Source organism: Nerophis lumbriciformis, linkage group LG03 (assembly GCF_033978685.3).
Source record: "Nerophis lumbriciformis linkage group LG03, RoL_Nlum_v2.1, whole genome shotgun sequence".
In the NCBI taxonomy this organism is placed as follows: domain Eukaryota; kingdom Metazoa; phylum Chordata; class Actinopteri; order Syngnathiformes; family Syngnathidae; genus Nerophis; species Nerophis lumbriciformis.
In genome coordinates, this window is record NC_084550.2 from 25442501 (window position 1) to 25462971 (window position 20471).

Sequence of the window (20471 nt, forward strand, 5' to 3'; positions counted from 1 at the left end):
TGGTCTATATTCTCAATGGAATATTTAAAGTTTTGGTGTTTGCTGGCGTCATATTGCAGTCTACACGTATCTCTTATGTGTGGCTGCCATCTACTAGTCACATTTATCATTGCACCATGTACCAAATAAAATTGCTTCGAAGTTGGTAAGCACAACCAGAATTATTCCGTACATTAGGCGCACCGGATTTTAAGGCGCATTAAAGGGGTCATATAATGATTTTTTTTTTCTAAATGGACGTGCGCACATTTTCAGGACTTATGCAGATCCCAAATACAGATCAGCAGGTACCAGATGGTCAGAAAATTTGCTTTTGCATAATATTGCGAAATAAAACACCAGATAATATTTCTTACCTTATACACACACCATAATAATACTCCCATGTTGAAGCATGGTACGTCTGACTATGGTAGCCGTAATTCGCCAACAATCCATCAAGCGGTGCGGCTTTGTCGTACAAAGTCGTACTAAAAACATTTTGACAGATTTTTGTGCGCCTGGTGTATGTAATGGTCTATATTCTCAATGGAATATTTAAAGTTTTGGTGTTTACTGGCGTCATATTGCAGTCGACACGTATCTCTTATGTGTGACTGCCATCTACTGGTCACAGTTATCATTACACCATGTACCAAATAAAATTGCTTCGAGGTTGGTAAGCACAGCCAGAATTATGCCGTACATTAGGCGCATTGGGTTATAAGGCGCATTAAAGGGGTCATATGATTTTTTTTCTAAATGGACGCGCGCACATTTTTAGGACTTATGCAGATCCCAAATACAGATCAGCAGGTACCAGAAAAGTAAGAAAAGTTGCTTTTGCATAATATTGCGAAATAAAACACCAGATAATATTTCTTACCTTATACACACACCATAATAATACTCCTATGTTGAAGCACGGCACGTCTGACTATGGCAGCCGTAATTCGCCAACAATCCATCAAGCGGTGCGGCTTTGTCGTACAAAGTCGTACTAAAAACATTTTGACAGATTTTTGAGAGCCTTGTGTATGTAATGGTCTATATTCTCAATGGAATATTTAAAGTTTTGGTGTTTACTGGCGTCATATTGCAGTCTACACGTATGTCTTATGTGTGACTGCCATCTACTGGTCACAGTTATTATTACACCATGTACCAAATAAAATTGCTTCGAGGTTGGTAAGCACAGCCAGAATTATGCCGTACATTAGGCGCATCGGATTATAAGGCGCATTAAAGGGGTCATATTATGATTTTTTTTTTTCTAAATGGACATGCGCACATTTTCTGGACTTATGCAGATCCCAAATACAGATCAGCAGGTACCAGAAATGTAAGAAATGTTGCTTTTGCATAATATTGCGAAACAAAACACCAGATAATATGTTTTACTTTATACACACACCATAATAATACTCCTAATGTTGAAGCACAGTACGTCTGACTATGGTAGCCGTAATTTGCCAACAACGACCGTGCTCCTTCACCCTTGTCCCGTCTTTGCTCCTCCTAAACCTCACCTGTGTTCCGTTGCCAGGATGTAGACACCATCTACCACTCTCAGGACAACCGAGAGTTCAACCTAATGGATTTCAGCCATCTTGACAGCAGGTGAGACCATTCGTTAATGTTGAAATCACTCCATGCAAGATCATGTGTCTCCTGTGTGAACTTAGTCATTATGGATGCTGTTGATGATTAATATCATGGTTATTTTTTCAGAGCTACTAAATATTATTTCTATATTTATTTTAGATGGCTTCTGTTTCCAATGTGGTGTTGAGAAAAATGTACGCTGTAACTGGAAGACAGTTATTATAAGCTCATATAATTAAAGAAATTATCAGTGACTGTATGATTCAAATCCATTATTTTTGGTAACAATTCGATTCAGAATAATTTCTCCTTTCAAAAACTATTCTTGATTCAAAATCATTATTTTTTTTAATAGCATTGGGTGCCGGTTCTATGATTCACTACAATCCTCAATAAAATAGAAATGTTTTATTTTACCAAAAAGAAAACTGGCATCATTTCATAAAATTCTACCCAAACATTTAATAAAGTCAAATACAAATACCGTATTTTCCGCACTATTAGCCGCACCTAAAAACCACAAATTTACTCAAAAGCTGACAGTGCGGCTTATAACCCGGTGCGCTTTATATATGGATTAATATTAAGATTCATTTTCATAAAGTTTCGGTCTCGCAACTACGGTAAACAGCCGCCATCTTTTTTCCCCGTAGAAGAGGAAGTGCTTCTTCTTCTACGCAAGCAACCGCCAAGGTAAGCACCCGCCCCCATAGAACAGGAAGCGCTTCTTCTTCTACTGTAAGCAACCACCCGCCCGCGTAGAAGAAGAAGAAGCGCGCGGATATTACGTTTCATTTCCTTTGTGTGTTTACATCTGTAAAGACCACAAAATGGCTCCTACTAAGCGACAGGTTTCCGGTTCATGAAAAGACGCAATCTCTCCATCCGCACACGGACTACTATTTCACAGCAACTGCCTAAAGACTTTCAAGAAAAGCTGGCTACTTTCCGTGCATATTGTAAAAACAAGATAGCTGAAAAAAAGATCCGGCCAGAGAACATTATCAACATGGACGAGGTTCCACTGACTTTTGATATTCCTGTGAACCGCACTGTGGATACAACGGGAGCACGTACGGTGAATATTCGCACCACAGGGAATGAGAAGTCATCCTTCACTGTGGTTCTAGCTTGCCATGCTAATGGCCAGAAACTTCCACCCATGGTGATATTCAAAAGGAAGACCTTGCCAAAAGAGACCTTTCCAGCCGGCGTCATCATGAAAGCTAACTCGAAGGGATGGATGAAGAAAAGATGAGCGAGTGGTTAAGGGAAGTTTACGCGAAGAGGCCGGGTGGCTTTTTTCACGCAGCTCCGTCCATGTTTATATACGACTCCATGCGCGCCCACATCACGCTGGTTTTTAATATATTATTAAAGTTTGACTGACCTATCTGACTGTTTTTTTGACATTCCTTTAGCGCAGTTAGATGCGACTTATAACACGGGGCGGCTTATAGGTGGACAAAGTTTTGAAATATGCCGTTCATTGAAGGCGCGGCTTATAACCCAGGGCGCCTTATGGTGCGGAAAATACGGTACAGTAAATGTGTAGAGCAGATATAGATCATCTACATCAACTATATGATATGTCTGATTGGCTGGGCAGGATTTTAACGTTTAAAATGTATTGGATTTTTTTTTAATCGATTTAGAATCGTTAGAAATAAGAATCGCAATTCAATCGAAAAATGTTGACACCCTTACTCAATAAAAAAAACTTAGAATTGATATTTATTTATTTGACATCACTTCCTGCATTGTTCTGATTGACAAAAACCAAAGTTGGGATTTTTCAGTGCTTGAACGTGAAAAACTAAACATCCGTTTTACATCACAAGCCTGGCAGCTGACATCCTTCTTGTATTGAACCTTCCCAACATGCTGTTTGAAAAGCAAACACAAAACGTTGGCCTGATACTGTCTTCACTGTCAGCTTTTCCCGCTTGCTTGTCTTAAAGGAACTGTTGGGATTCTTTCTTTTATTCAGTCTTTTTTTTTTTTTTTTTGGCAAAGCAGAGGTTCTAAAATGTGACAACATGCAGTACATTGCCATCCAGATGGTCACAATCAGGTGTCCTAATCACTTGGCTTGGCCAAAGTCAGCTGTGGTCTTTATTGTGAGAAAAAGGTCAGGATTTTTTTCCGTCAGAAAGTCAGGATTTTTTTGTCAAAAAATCGGTATTTTTCTGTCAAAAAATCTGTTTTTTTTGGAAGTGTCAAAAAGTGATGATTTTTTTCTGCCAGAAAGACAGGAATTTTTTCTGTCAAAAAATCAGGGTTTTTTTGGAAGTGTCAAAAAATTGGTATTTTTTCTGTCAAAAAGTTTTTTTTTCTTTTCTAAGTGTCAGAAAGTCAGGAATTTTTCTGTCAAAAAATCGGTATTTTTTCTGTCAAAAAAATCAGTTTTTTTTGGAAGTGTCAAAAAGTCAGGATTTTTTTCTGTAAGAAAGTCAGGATTTTTTCAGTCAAAAAATCGGTATTTTATCTGTCAAAAAGTCGGTATTTTTCTGTCAAAAAATCTTGTTTTTATTCTGTCAAAAAATCTGTTTTTTTTTCTGACAAAAAATCTGTTTTTTTTCCGTCAAAAAGTCAGTATTTTTTCTGTCAAAAGTTCAGTATTTTTTCTGTCAAAAAGTTAATACTTTTTCTGTCCAAAAATCGGTACTTTTTATGTCAAAAAGTTGTTTTTTTCTGTCAGAAAGTCGGGATTTATTCTGTCAAAAAATCTGTTTTTTGCTGTCAAAATCATGTTTTTCTGTAAAAAAAATCGGGGGTTTTTTAAAGTGTCAAAAAGTCAGGATTTTTTTCTGTCAGAAAGTCAGAATTTGTTCTGTCCAAAAATCGGTACTTTCTCTGTCAAAAAATCGGTACTTTTTCTGTCAAAAAGTCTGTATTTTTCTGTCAGAAAGTCTGTATTTTTCTGTTAGAAAGTCAGGATTTATTCTGTCAGAAAGTCGGGATTCATTCTGTCAAAAAATCAGGTTTTTCTGTCAAAAAATCAGGTTTTTCTGTCAAAAAATCGTTTTGTTTTTTTTCTAAGTGTCAAAAAGACAGTATTTTTTTCTGTCAAAAAGTCAGTATTTTTTCTGTCAAAAAGTCTGGTTTTTTTTTGTAACTGTTAAAAGGTCAGGATTTTTTCTGTCAAATCGGTATTTTTCTGTCAAAAAATCGGTATTATTTCTGTCAGGAATATCTGTATTTTTTCTGTCAAAAAATCTGTATTTTTTTCTGTCAAAAAATGTGTATTTTTCTGTCAAAAAATTTGTATTTTCCTGTCAAAAAATTTGTATTTTTCTGTCAAAAAATTGGTATTTTTCTGTCAAAAAATCGGTATTATTTCTGTCAGGAATATCTGTATTTTTTCTGTCAAAAAATCAGTATTTTTTTCTGTCAAAAAATTTGTATTTTCCTGTCAAAAAATGTGTATTTTTCTGTCAAAAAATTGGTATTTTTTGTGTCAAAAAGTCGGTATTTTTTCTGTCAAAAAGTCGGGTTTTTTGTAAGTGTCAAAAAGTCAGGATTTTTTTCTGTCAGAAAGTCAGGATTTTTTCTGTCAAAAATCTGTATTTTTTCTGTCAAAAAATCTGTATTTTTCTGTCAGGAAGTCAGGATTTATTCTGTCAAAAAGTCCGGATTTTTCTGTCAGAAATTTGGAATTTATTCTGTCAAAAAAATCGGAATTTATTCTGTCAAAAAATCAGGTCTTTTCTGTCAAAAAGTCGGTATTTTTCTTGTCAGAAAGTCGGGATTTATTCTGTCAAAAAGTCGGGGGGTTTTCTAAGTGTCAAAGTAAGGATTTTTTTCTGTCAGAAAGTCAGGATTTTTTCTGTCAAAAAATCGGTATTTTTTTTTTGTCAAAAAGTCGGTATTTTTTTCTGTCAAAAAGTCGGGGGTTTTTTCTGTCAAAAATTTTTTTTTTCTGTCAAAAAATCTTTTTTTTTCTGTCAAAAAGTCAGTATTTTTTCTGTCAAAAAGTCAGTATTTTTTCTGTCAAAAAGTCGGGTTTTATTTAAGTGTCAAAAGGCCAGGATTCTTTTCTGTCAAATCGGTATTTTTTCTGTCAAAAATCTGTATTTTTTCTGTCAAAAAATCGGTATTTTTTCTGTCAAAGAATTTGTATTTTTTCTGTCAAAAAGTCGGTATTTTCTGTCAAAAAATCAGTTTTTTTTTAAAATGTCAAAAAGTCGGTATTTTTCTGTCAAAAAGTCGGTATTTTTCTGTCAAAAAGTCAGTATTTTTTCTGTCAAAAAGTCAGTATTTTTTCTGTCAAAAAGTCGGGTTTTATTTAAGTGTCAAAAGGCCAGGATTCTTTTCTGTCAAATCGGTATTTTTTCTGTCAAAAATCTGTATTTTTTCTGTCAAAAAATCGGTATTTTTTCTGTCAAAGAATTTGTATTTTTTCTGTCAAAAAGTCGGTATTTTCTGTCAAAAAATCAGTTTTTTTTTTAAATGTCAAAAAGTCGGTATTTTTCTGTCTCTGTCAAAAAGTCGGTATTTTTCTGTCAAAAAGTCGGGTTTTTTGTAAGTGTCAAAAAGTCTGGATTTTCTTCTGTCAGAAAGTCAGGATTTTTTCTGTCAGAAAGTCAGGATTTTTTCTGTCAAAAAATCTGTATTTTTTTATGTCAAAAAGTCGGTATTTTTCTGTCAGGAAGTCGGGATTTATTCTGTCAAAAAATCATTTTTTTCCTGTCAAAAAATCGGGGGGTTTTCTGAGTGTCAAAAAGTCAGGATTTTTTTCTGACAGAAAGTCAGGATTTTTTCTGTCAAAAAATCGGTATTTTTTTTGTCAAAAGTCGGGATTTATTATGTCAAAAAATCTGTATTTTATCAGTCAAAAAGTCAGTATTTTTCTGTCGAAAAATCGGAATTTATTCTGTCGAAAAATCGGAATTTATTCTGTCAAAAAGTCAGTTTTTTTTCTGTCAAAAAGTCAGTTTTTTTTCTGTCAAATAATCAGGTTTTTTTGGAAGTGTCAAAAAGTCTGTATTTTTTCTGTCAAAAAGTCGGGATTTATTATGTCAAAAAATCTGTATTTTATCAGTCAAAAAGTCAGTATTTTTCTGTCAAAAAGTCGGCATTTATTCTGTCGAAAAATCGGAATTTATTCTGTCAAAAAGTCAGTTTTTTTTCTGTCAGAAAGTCGGGATTTATTATGTCAAAAAATCTGTATTTTATCAGTCAAAAAGTCAGTATTTTTCTGTCAAAAAGTCGGAATTTATTCTGTCAAAACGGAATTTATTCTGTCAAAAAAATAATTTTTTTTCTGTCAGAAAAACAGGATTTTTTAAGATTCAAAACTCAGGATTTTTCTGTCAAAAAAATCGGTATTTTTTCTGTCAAAAAGTCAGGATTTTTCTTCCAGGTCTTCTCGACCAACATCACCAATGCGCTTTTGGAAGAACAGTGTAAAATTCCTATAAACACACTCCGCAACCTTGTGGACAGCCTTCCCAGAACAGTTGAAGCTGTAATAGCTGCAAAAGGTCATATTGAACCCTAAGGGTTAGGAATACTTCAAGTTCATATGTGAGTCAAGGCAGGTGGCCAAATACTTTTGGCAATACAGCGCATGTAAAATGTCATGTCTTCTCTTGTTCCTCCATACTGTTTGTCCGCTTGTCCATAAACGCAACATTTAAAAGTAGTCTTAAGTCCTTGAAAGCAGCACTTTTTCACCCCAGTCCAGGCGCTATTGGGACGTACAAAGGCTCATTGCCGGGGGAGTCGTGTTATGCGGCGAACACAAATCCATTCTCCGTGCATCATTGCTGCAACTCATGCATTTATTAATGCATTAAATAGCGAGCAGAAACCGCCGCAGCGCTTGAGCTTTTCCTCCCAATTACTCATTTCTGTGCACTCGCGACTTTCCAAGACCTCTTTTGTTTCCCCCCTGTCACTACACCCTTCTCGCATGGGGAATTGGACCATGCTCGCAGAGGGAAAACAATTGAAGTAGACTGCAAGGACAAGTAATTTAATGTTGTTTTTGCAAATATTAGCTCATTTGGAATTGGTTGCCTGCAACATGTTTCAAAAAAGCTGGCATAAGTGGCAAAAAAGACTGAGAAAAGCTCATCAAAGACTTATTTGGAACATCCCACAGGTGAACGGGCTAATTGGGAACAGGTGGGTGCCATGATTGGGTATAAAAGCAGCTTCCATGAAATGCTCAAGTTGTTCACAAACAAGGATGGGGCGAGGGTCACCACTTTGTCAACAAATGCCTGAGCAAATTGTTTAAGAACAACATTTCTCAACCAGCTATTGCAAGGAATTTAGGGATTTCACCATCTACGCTCCGTAATATCATCAAAGGGTTCAGAGAATCTGGAGAAATCACTGCACGTAAGCTGCAATGCCCGTGTCCTTCGATCCCTCAGGCGGTACGGCATCAAAAAGCGACGTCAGTGTGTAAAGGGTATCACCACATGGGCTCAGGAACACTTCAGAAAACCACTGTCAGTAACCTACAGTTGGTCGCTACATCTGTAAGTGCAAGTTAAAACTCTGCTATGCAAAGCGAAGGCCATTTATCAACAACACCCAGAAACGTCGTATGTGTATTTATTACATTTTCCGTAGTGGTAGAAGCAGCTGCCAGTTTCCGTGGATGGAGCGTCAGGCTGCATGAGTGACATGAGAGGTCAATCACTCGTCTTGCTGTCATCACATCCATCACTAGTCTGTCATGTTGATGAAGTTGGACACTCCACATCATGTTACACTACTGCCTCAGCTGTGACACCAGCTGTAGCGGTTCTACTCTAAATATATATATATATGTGTGTGTGTGTGTGTGTGTGTGTGTGTGTGTGTGTGTGTGTGTGTGTGTGTGTGTGTGTGTGTGTGTGTGTGTGTGTGTGTGTGTGTGTGTGTGTGTGTGTGTGTGTGTGTGCATATATATATACAGGTAAAAGCCAGTAAATTAGAATATTTTGAAAAACTTGATTTATTTCAGTAATTGCATTCAAAAGGTGTAACTTGTACATTATATTTATTCATTGCACACAGACTGATGCATTCAAATGTTTATTTCATTTAATTTTGATGATTTGAAGTGGCAACAAATGAAAATCCAAAATTCCGTGTGTCACAAAATTAGAATATTACTTAAGGCTAATACAAAAAAGGGATTTTTAGAAATGTTGGCCAACTGAAAAGTATGAAAATGAAAAATATGAGCATGTACAATACTCAATACTTGGTTGGAGCTCCTTTTGCCTCAATTACTGTGTTAATGCGGCGTGGCATGGAGTCGATGAGTTTCTGGCACTGCTCAGGTGTTATGAGAGCCCAGGTTGCTCTGATAGTGGCCTTCAACTCTTCTGCGTTTTTGGGTCTGGCATTCTGCATCTTCCTTTTCACAATACCCCACAGATTTTCTATGGGGCTAAGGTCAGGGGAGTTGGCGGGCCAATTTAGAACAGAAATACCATGGTCCTTAAACCAGGCACGGGTAGATTTTGCGCTGTGTGCAGGCGCCAAGTCCTGTTGGAACTTGAAATCTCCATCTCCATAGAGCAGGTCAGCAGCAGGAAGCATGAAGTGCTCTAAAACTTGCTGGTAGACGGCTGCGTTGACCCTGGATCTCAGGAAACAGAGTGGACCGACACCAGCAGATGACATGGCACCCCAAACCATCACTGATGGTGGAAACTTTTCACTAGACTTCAGGCAACGTGGATCCTGTGCCTCTCCTGTCTTCCTCCAGACTCTGGGACCTCGATTTCCAAAGGAAATGCAAAATTTGCATGGTTGGGTGATGGTTTGGGGTGCCATGTCATCTGCTGGTGTCGGTCCACTCTGTTTCCTGAGATCCAGGGTCAACGCAGCCGTCTACCAGCAAGTTTTAGAGCACTTCATGCTTCCTGCTGCTGACCTGCTCTATGGAGATGGAGATTTCAAGTTCCAACAGGACTTGGCGCCTGCACACAGCGCAAAATCTACCCGTGCCTGGTTTACGGACCATGGTATTTCTGTTCTAAATTGGCCCGCCAACTCCCCTGACCTTAGCCCCATAGAAACTCTGTGGGGTATTGTGAAAAGGAAGATGCAGAATGCCAGACCCAAAAACGCAGAAGAGTTGAAGGCCACTATCAGAGCAACCTGGGCTCTCATAACACCTGAGCAGTGCCAGAAACTCATCGACTCCATGCCACGCCGCATTAACGCAGTAATTGAGGCAAAAGGAGCTCCAACCAAGGATTGAGTATTGTACATGCTCATATTTTTCATTTTCATACTTTTCAGTTGGCCAACATTTCTAAAAATCCCTTTTTTGTATTAGCCTTAAGTAATATTCTAATTTTGTGACACACGGAATTTTGGATTTTCATTTGTTGCCACTTCAAATCATCAAAATTAAATGAAATAAACATTTGAATGCATCAGTCTGTGTGCAATGAATAAATATAATGTACAAGTTACACCTTTTGAATGCAATTACTGAAATAAATCAAGTTTTTCAAAATATTCTAATTTACTGGCTTTTACCTGTATATACTGTGTGTGTGTGTGTATATATGTATATGTTTAAATATATACTGTATATATATATATATATGTGTATATATATTTATATATATATATATATATATATTTATGTGTATATATGTAAGTGTATATGTATTTCCTTGTCCCCCTCTGGGCTTATTCTCTTTATCTGTCTCCTCACTGTCACAAGGTGGCTTTAGTTGGACACACTGGGAGGGGGGTTCTACAAGCACACATGCATGCACACTTGGGGGGGTTCTACAAGCACACATGCATGCACACTTGGAGGGGGGGTTCTACAAGCACACATGCATGCACACTTGGGGGGGGGGTTCTACAAGCACACATGCATGCACACTTGGGGGGTTCTACAAGCACACATGCATGCACACTTGGGGGGTTCTACAAGCACAAATACATGCACACTTGGGGGGTTCTACAAGCACACATGCATGCATACTTGGGGGGTTCTACAAGTACACATGCATGCACAATTTGGGGGGTTCTACAAGCACACATGCATGCACACTTGGGGGGTTCTACAAGCACAGATTGTCACAAAGGTTGTCTACTTTATGTGTTTGTATGTGTTTTAAGTTGCATTTTAAGATGTGGCCATTGCTCCTTTGACGGAATGATACAAATATGATATTATTTGCTGTGAGTTGATGCGTGCACACTTAGTTTATAAACACATGCACTTTGTGTGCCTGCGACTATCAGCTGTGGTCCAGACTTGGCCCAACACTTGACTGACTCCTCCATCAATCACAGCACATGTGATCCCTCTTTCTCTCTGACTTGTCCTGGTTGCTGCCTGGCGTGGTCAGTGGTATCAGTCATCAGTGGTATCGGTCATCAGTGGTATCAGCCATCCTTCAGGCTGTGGCTCGGCCCACTGTGTCCTTTGTGTCCAGATGATAAACTGCCTCAAAGAAGCTCAGCTGCAATAATGTGACTGTTTGAATCTGTGACTGATGTTTCTAGGGGACTGATTTAGCCTATTTATGGATCTGACACTGTGTGTGTGTGTGTGTGTGTGTGTGTGTGTGTGTGTGTGTGTGTGTGTGTGTGTGTGTGTGTGTGTGTGTGTGTGTGTGTGTGTGTGTGTGTGTGTGTGTGTGTGTGTGTGTGTGTGTGTGTGTGTGTGTGTGTGTGTGTGTGTGTGTGTGTGTGTGTGTGTGTGTGTGTGTGTGTGTGTGTGCGTGCGCGTGTGTGCGCGTGTGTGTGTGTGTGTTCCAGGGATCTGGCCGTGATCGTGGCATCTATAGCGTACAACACCTGGTTCACCAAGCTGTACTGCAAAGACATGCGCATTGTAAGTGTTGTTTCATTGTAAGTGTTGTTTCATTGTAAGTGTTGTTTCATTGTAAGTGTTGTTTCATTGTAAGTGTTGTTTCATTGTAAGTGTCGTGTCATTGTAAGTGTCGTTTCATTGTAAGTGTCGTTTCATTGTAAGTGTCGTTTCATTGTAAGTGTCGTTTCATTGTAAGTGTCGTTTCATTGTAAGTGTCGTTTCATTGTAAGTGTCGTTTCATTGTAAGTGTCGTTTCATTGTAAGTGTTGTTTCATTGTAAGTGTTTCATTTTTCCACATTGTGAAACTGCTCTTTTGCCAGCATGTGCCTAAGCTTCAATTAAATTTGGATTTATTTCTAATTAAATCACTATTAATCACTATATTTTAATAGATTATATTTGTAAATATATATATATATATATATATATATGTGTATATATATATATGTATATATATATATATATATATATGTATGTATATGTGTATATGTATGTATATGTGTATATGTATGTATGTATGTATATATGTATGTATATGTATACTGTATATGTATATATATATGTATATGTATATATATGTGTATGTATATATATGTATATATATTTGTATATACATGCATATGTATATATATTTGTATGTATATGTATATATGTATGTATATCTATAGTATATATGTATGTATGTATATGTATGTATGTATATGTATATATGTGTATGTATATGTATATATGTATATATGTTTGTATATGCATGTATATATGTATATATATTTGTATATATATGTATATCTATAGTATATATGTATAGTATATATGTATATACCGTATGTATGTATATATGTATACTGTATATGTATATATATGTATGTATGTATATGTATATTTGTATGTATATGTATGTATGTGTATATATGTATGTATATATACATATATATACATAAACATGTGTGTATATGTATATATGCATGTATATGTATAGTATATATGTGTATGTATGTTTGTGTATATGTGTATATATATATATATATATATATACAGAATGTGTATATATATATGTTTGTTTGCATGTATGTATGTATATGTATGTATATGTACGTGTGTGTGTGTGTGTGTGTGTGTGTGTATATATGTATATATATATATATATATATATATATATATATATATATATATATATATATGTATGTGTGGGAAAAAAATCACAAGACTATTTCATCTCTACAGGCCTGTTTCATGAGGGGGGGTACCCTCAATCGTCAGGAGATTTTAATGGGAGCATTCGCATACCATGGTTTATATAGGGCACAGAGTGGGTGGGTACAGGCTGGCCTAGGGGCGTGGTGATTGGCTCATGTGTTGCCTAGGAGGTGTTTCCGTCTATGGTGGCATGTTGTTACAATTTCGCTGCGCTTGTTGAGGGATGACAGGTCTGGACGGTAAATAATAAACAGTTTCTCTTTCAAGCATAGGTTGCATCTTTTATTACCACTATTGTAAGGTGTGCTGGATGCAAGAATTTGCCATGTTATTGAATATTCAACATTATTGTCTTTGAGGTCCCAAATGTGTTTGTTGAGTTCTGTGGTATTTCGCAGGTTTTTGTTCCTGAAAGAAGCCTTGTGATTGTTCCATCTGGTTTTGAATTCTCCCTCGGTTAATCCTACATATGTGTCGGATGTGTTAATGTCCTTGCGTATTACCTTAGATTGGTAGACAACTGATGTTTGTAAGCACCCCCCGTTGAGGGGGCAATCAGGTTTCTTTCGACAATTACATCCTTTGTTGGTTTTGGAGTCGCTCTGTCTGAGGGCCGACGGCTCATTTGCAATTGTTTTGTTGTGGTTTGAGATGATTTGTCGTATATTGTTCATGCAGCTGTAGCTCAATTTAATGTTGTTCTTGTTGAATACTTTTCTTAGGATGTTGTCTTTGGGAAAGTGTTTGTCAATCAGATTGAGGAATTTGTGTCCAATGTTCGTTGAGACGTTTTTGCTGTATGGGGGGTTGTACCAGATGATGTCGTTCCGTTTTCTGTTCTTTTTTGGCTGGTTTCCTGGCGTGGGTTCATAGGTGAGGGTGAAATTGTATCCGCTTTCATCAAGGGCTTTTTGGTACGGGGGGGTTGCTTGGTTAAATTCAGCTTTGCTAGATGACAGCATCGATAGCCTTTTATTGATTCCGGTAGGTATTCTTTTCGTGGTGGTGGGTGGGTGGTTGCTGTCATGGTGCACGTATTGGAGTGTTGTGTTGGGTTTCGTGAATGGTTGGTAGCTGTTATTTCTCAGGTTGAAAGTGACGTCAAGGAAGTTGACGGTTTGCTTGTTGGCTTCAATCGTGATCCGTAGGCCGTTCTCTTTGAAAATTTGGCATATGCGCTTCTTGGTATTCTCGCTGTTCCTTGGTGAGGCGCGACACACTGCCAGTCCGTCATCACGGTAAATACCAAGGTTCAGATTGAGGCTAGCGAGCTGGGAGAGGAGGAAACTCCCAACGAGTTCACACGTTTCTGCTCCGTCAAAACTTCCCATAGTGACGTCAAATGTCTATATATATATATATATATATATATATATATATATATATCACAATTTGTGTTCCCTACAATCATGTCTTTGTCCAATTAGTTAAGAGTGAATCTTATGTTGTTTATTTCCCTGCAGGGGTCCGAGGTGGTGGACCAGGTCCTGCACACAGTCAGCAAGTCCAACAGTCTGGAGGAACTCACTCTGGAAAATGCCGGACTGAAGTCGTAGGTTTTTAATTCCTCACCCTTTTTTTTTTCTTTTTTTTTCAAAACATGTTTGCAACGAACTTCCTTTCTCCGGCTGCTTTTATTCAACATGACTTCATTTTCTCCTTTGTCCTTTTTTCACTGGCTGCTAGTCTCTCGTCTCTTGTCGCCTGCCTCCGTCCTTCACACCTCACCTCGTCTCACACCCTCTTTTTTCATCGCCGACTTGACCTCTCCAGTTCTTCTTTCTTCTCCACTTTTCAATCTCTGCTATTGATTTCTCATCTCCCTGCGGCAATGTTCTCTGTAGACGTCTTACTGCAAGAATAGGTCCGTCGTTTTGGAATCAATCAAGTGAATTTCATGTACAGGGACATTATGAGACAAAAAAATATATATATATATACATTAACACACTGATATAGACTATATGGCCAAAAGTATGGTGTCCACCCATGACTGTGCACCAGTGCACAAAGCAAGGCCCATAAAGACATGGATGACAGAGTCTGGTGTGGATGAACTTGACTGGTCTGCACAGAGTCCTGACCTGAACCCTGATAGAACACCTTTGGGATGAATTAGAACAGATCCCAAATACACATAAGCAGGTACCGGAAAGGTAAGAAAAGTTGCTTTTGCATAATATTGCGAAACAAAACGCCAGATAATATGTCTTACCTTATACACACACCATAATAATACTGGTATTGAAGCACAGTACGTCTGACTATGGTAGCCGTAATTCGCCAACAATCCGTCAAGCGGTGCGGTTTCGTAGCTTATCAAAGTCGTACGAAAACATATTGACAGATTTTTGAGCGCCGTGTGTAATGTTCTATATTCTCAATGGAACATTTAAAGTTTCGGTGTTTACTGGCGTCAAATTGCAGTCTACACATATCTCTTATGTGTGGCTGCCATCTACTGGCCACACTTATCATTACATTATGTACCAAATAAAATTGCTTCGAGGTCGGTAACCACAACCATAATTATGTCGTGCATTAGGCGCACCGGATTATAAGGCGCATTGAAGGAGTCATATTATGATTTTTTTTTCTCAATGGACACATTTAGTGCACATTTTTAAGACTTATGCAGATCCCAAATACACATCAGCAGGTACTAGAAAGGTAAGAAAAGTTCCTTTTGCATAATATTGCGAAACAAAACGCCAGATAATGTCTTACCTTATACACACACCATAATAATACTGGTATTGAAGCACAGTACGTCTGACTATGGTAGACGTAATTCGCCAACAATCCATCAAGCGGTGTGGTTTCGTAGCTTACCAAAGTCGTACGAAAACATATTGCCAGATTTTTGAGCGCCGTGTGTAATGTTCTAGATTCTCAATGGAACATTTAAAGTTTCGGTGTTGTTTACTGGCGTCAAATTGCAGTCTACACATATCTCTTATGTGTGGCTGCCATCTACTGGTCACACTTATCATTATACCATGTACCAAATAAAATGGCTTCGAGGTCGGTAAGCACAACCATAATTATGCCGTGCATTAGGCGCACCGGATTATAAGGCGCATTAAAGGCGTCATATTATGATTATTTTTTCTAAATGGACACATTTAGTGCACATTTTAAGGACTTATGCAGATCCCAAATACACATCAGCAGGTACCAGAAAGGTAAGAAAAGTTGCTTTTGCATAATATTGCGAAACAAAACGCCAGATAATATGTCTTACCTTATACACACACACCATAATAATACTGGTATTGAAGCACAGTACGTCTGACTATGGTAGACGTAATTCGCCAACAATCCATCGAACGGTGCGGTTTCGTAGCTTACCAAAGTCGTACGAAAACATATTGACAGATTTCTGAGCGCCGTGTGTAATGTTCTAGATTCTCAATGGAACATTTAAAGTTTCGGTGTTGTTTACTGGCGTCAAATTGCAGTCTACACATATCTCTTATGTGTGGCTGCCATCTACTGGCCACACTTATCATTACACCATGTACCAAATAAAAATGCTTCGAGGTCGGTAAGCACAACCATAATTATGCCGTGCATTAGGCGCACCGGATTATAAGGCGCATTAAAGGAGTCATATTATGAATTTTTTTTCTAAATGGACACATTTAGTGCACATTTTAAAGACTTATGCAGATCCCAAATACACATCAGCCGGTACCAGAAAGGTAAGAAAAGTTGCTTTTGCATAATATTGCGAAACAAAACGCCAGATAATAAGTCTTACCTTATACACACACCATAATAATACTGGTATTGAAGCACAGTACGTCTGACTATGGTAGCCGTGATTCGCCAACAATCCACCAAGCGGTGCGGTTTCGTAGCTTACCAAAGTCGTACGAAAACATATTGCCAGATTTTTGAGCGCCGTGTGTAATGTTCTAGATTCTCAATGGAACATTTAAAGTTTCGGTGTTGTTTACTGGCGTCAAATTGCAGTCTACACTTATCTCTTATGTGTGGCTGCCATCTACTGGCCACACTTATCATTACACCATTTACCAAATAAAAATGCTTCGAGGTCGGTAAGAACAACCATAATTATGCTGTACATTAGGCGCACCAGGTTATAAGGCGCATTAAAAGAATCATATTATGATTTTTTTTTTCTAAATGGACACATTTAGTGCACATTTTTAGGACTTATGCAGATCCCAAATACAAATCAGCAGGTACCAGAAAGGTAAGAAAAGTTGCTTTTGCATAATATTGCGAAACAAAACGCCAGATAATATGTCTTACCTTATACACACACCATAATAATACTGGTATTGAAGCACAGTACGTCTGACTATGGTAGACGTAATTCGCCAACAATCCATCAAGCGGTGCGGTTTCGTAGCTTAGCAAAGTCGTACGGAAACATATTGACAGATTTTTGAGCGCCGTGTGTAATGTTCTAGATTCTCAATGGAACATTTAAAGTTTCGGTGTTTATTGGCGTCAAATTGCAGTCTACACATATCTCTTATGTGTGGCTGCCATCTACTGGCCACATTTATCATTACATTACGTACCAAATCAAATTCTTCGAGGTCGGTAAGCACAACTATAATTATGCCGTGCATTAGGCGCACCGGGTTATAAGGCGCATTAAAGGAGTCTTTTTTTTTTTTCTTTTCTAAATGGACACATTTAGTGCACATTTTTAGGACTTATGCAGATCCCAAATACACATCAGCAGGTACCAGAAAGGTAAGAAAAGTTGCTTTTGCATAATATTGCGAAACAAAACGCCAGATAATATGTCTTACCTTATACACACACACCATAATAATACTGGTATTGAAGCACAGTACGTCTGACTATGGTAGCCGTAATTCGCGAACAATCCATCAAGCGGTGCGGTTTCGTAGCTTACCAAAGTCGTACTAAAACATACTGACAGATTTTTGAGCGCCGTGTGTAATGATCTATATTCTCAATGGAACATTTAAAGTTTCGGTGTTGTTTACTGGCGTCATCTTGCAGTCTACACGTATATCTTATGTGTGGCTGCCATCTACTGGTCACACTTATCATTACACCATGTACCAAATAAAATGGCTTCGAGGTCGGTAAGCACAACCAGAATTATGCCGTACATTAGGCGCACCGGGTTATAAGGCGCATTAAAGGAGTCATATTATGATTTTTTTTTTCTAAATGGACACATTTAGTGCACATTTTTAGGACTTCTGCAGATCCCAAATACACATCAGCAGGTACCTGAAGGTAAGAAATGTTGCTTTTGCATAATTTGCGAAACAAAAACGCCAGATAATATGTCTTACCTTATACACACACCATAATAATACTCCTATGTTGAAGCACAGTACGTCTGACTATGGTAGCCGTAATTTGCCAACAATCCATCAAGCGGTGTGGTTTTGTAGCTTACCAAAGTCGTACGAAAACATTTTGACAGATTTTTGAGCGCCGTGTGTAATGTTCTATATTCTCAATGGAACATTTAAAGTTACTAGCGTCATCTCGCGGTCTACACGTATCTCTTATGTGTGGCTGCCATCTACTGGTCACACTTATCATTACATTATGTACCAAATAAAATTGCTTCGAGGTCGGTAAGCACAACCAGAATCATGCCGTTCACTAGGCGCACCGGGTTGTAATGCGCAAGCCTTCATCTAGGCGGCAGCAATGCGCGGATTATTCAACAGGCTAGCTCGGTAATATGACGAAGTATACGTTGTCGTCGCGTTTACGAAGAACTTGGTAGGGAATGAGAATATTTAATACCCTTAAAGTAAAAGTAAGACATTAAAAAATGCCACAAAGTCAGTTGTCCATTTTGAATATTCCGCTACGAATACCTTCGTCAATGTCCGTAGATTCTACGCTTCCGCACTCTGACCACATTATTAGGTCAGTCGTACTGGTAAATACGCAAAAATGTGAAAGGGATGTGCTGTTTATTGTTTATTGTTTTAGACAAGGACATATATGCTTCTTTTTTTTTTTGTTATGCATTCGAAATCGTAAGTAAATATCTAACAATTGAGTCAAAAGATCGAGGGTCTTCTCATGATAAAAATATCCAGAAACTGGCAAAAATACTCCATTTACCGAACCTGAAAATTAACCAAATATGAGTGATATTGTTATTATAAGTGCTAACGCAGACAGATTATATTAACATATATAATTCATATGGAAACAAATATAGATACAAATAAACATTTACAAAATATTTCTGCGTAAATAACTTTTTATACAATATATATATATATGCGACTTATATATGGCTACAATAAGGGAAAATATTTGTTTCTCTAAAATTCAGGCTTATAGTTCGGAAAATACGGTATTTAAGCAGTACAGTTTCAAAAGATAAATTGTGATAATTGTTGAGAGGGTCGGGGTGTGGGTTTTTTTGCAATCGGGGAAAGCTTCTAGAATCCAACTCAAAAAAAAAATGCTTATGAATGTAACAAAAAGTATCAAATTATGCTATAAACATTATCTAACTAGTAAAATCAATACTTTATTTGGAGCAAATTTGGTGAGGGCATGAAAGAGAAAAAATTAAACATTTAAAAAAATTGTCGTTTGAGGCGACCTCAGCTAAGGATCAGGATCTCCCCGTTCCGAGTAAGACTGTCATCAAAAGAAGCATCCAGGACATTCAACATAATGACCTGATCATCAATTTCAAGTGCATCTTCTTTCCCTTCCAGGGATTTCCCGCAGAAAATGGCGTCGGCACTATCCGAGAACCCGGGCTCCATGATCCACTCCCTCAACTTGGCTCACAACGTGCTCGACAACCAAGGTACCAGCTCTCTCGGGTCATCTCTGTTCTTTTACTTTATCTCAGCTTTTGGATTCCTTTTGAAGAGTTCCAAATCACTCATTTTCTGCCTCTGCACTTTTCCCCTCTGCCGCATTTATTCCCCGCTCGTGCCGCATCCAGGCGCGTTCCCGTTGTGAGCCTCGCACGGCTTTTCTCTCGTGGTTCTGTCTAATCAACCGATCTAACAGGGATGCACAATACCGATAACTTCCTGCTTCTTTTATCCATAACTTATTATCTCTTTTTTTTTATATCATATTAACTGAAGTTTGTCCGCACCCTGAAAGTAAAAAAAGAGGTAAACAAACATCATATCCACAAATAAGTAATGAATCTTGGAGGTAGTCCTCCTTTTTCATTGTCCCATTTACTCTCTGTAAAGCACCAGTTCCATTGGCAGCAAAACAGGCCCAGAGCATAATACTACCACCACCATGCTTGACGGTAGGTCTGGTGTTCCTGGGATTAAAGGCCTCACCTTTTCTCCTCCAAACATATTGCTGGGTGTTGTGGACCAAACAGCTCCATTTTTGTTTCATCTGACATCACATGGACAAAGATAAGACCTTCTGGAACAAAGTTATGTGGTCAGATGAAACAAAAATTTTTGTTTTGTTTCATCTGACGTCACATAGACAAAGATAAGACCTTCGGGAACAAAGTTATGTGCTCAGATGAAACAAAAATTTGTTTTGTTTCATTTGACATCACATGGACAAAGATAAGACCTTCTGGAGGAAAGTTCTGTGGTCAGATGAAACAAAATTTTTTATTTTGTTTCATCTGACGTCACATGGACAAAGATAAGACCTTCTGGAACAAAGTTATGTGGTCAGATGAAACTAAAATTTTTGTTTTGTTTCATCTGATGTCACATGGACAAAGATAAAACCTTCTGGAACAAAGTTATGTGGTCAGATGAAACAACAATTTGTTTTGTTTCATTTGACATCACATGGACAAAGATAAGACCTTCTGGAACAAAGTTATGTGGTCAGATGAAACAAAAATGTGTTTTGTTTCATCTGACTTCACATGGACAAAGATAAGACCTTCTAGAA

The 20471-nt window shown here is 37.8% G+C and overlaps 1 protein-coding gene across 10 annotated transcripts in view; it reads left to right on the forward strand.

The window, feature by feature from the left end:
* Positions 1-20471, forward strand: part of carmil3 (capping protein regulator and myosin 1 linker 3) — a 265948-nt gene that overhangs the window by 117477 nt on the left and 128000 nt on the right. For all 10 annotated transcript variants that reach the window (XM_061935936.1, XM_061935943.1, XM_061935994.1 and 7 more), the window contains 4 exons: positions 1526-1599; positions 11326-11401; positions 14042-14130; positions 19295-19389. In XM_061935936.1, the coding sequence (XP_061791920.1) occupies positions 1526-1599; positions 11326-11401; positions 14042-14130; positions 19295-19389 (334 nt within the window). The remainder of the gene's footprint in view (positions 1-1525; positions 1600-11325; positions 11402-14041; positions 14131-19294; positions 19390-20471) is intronic.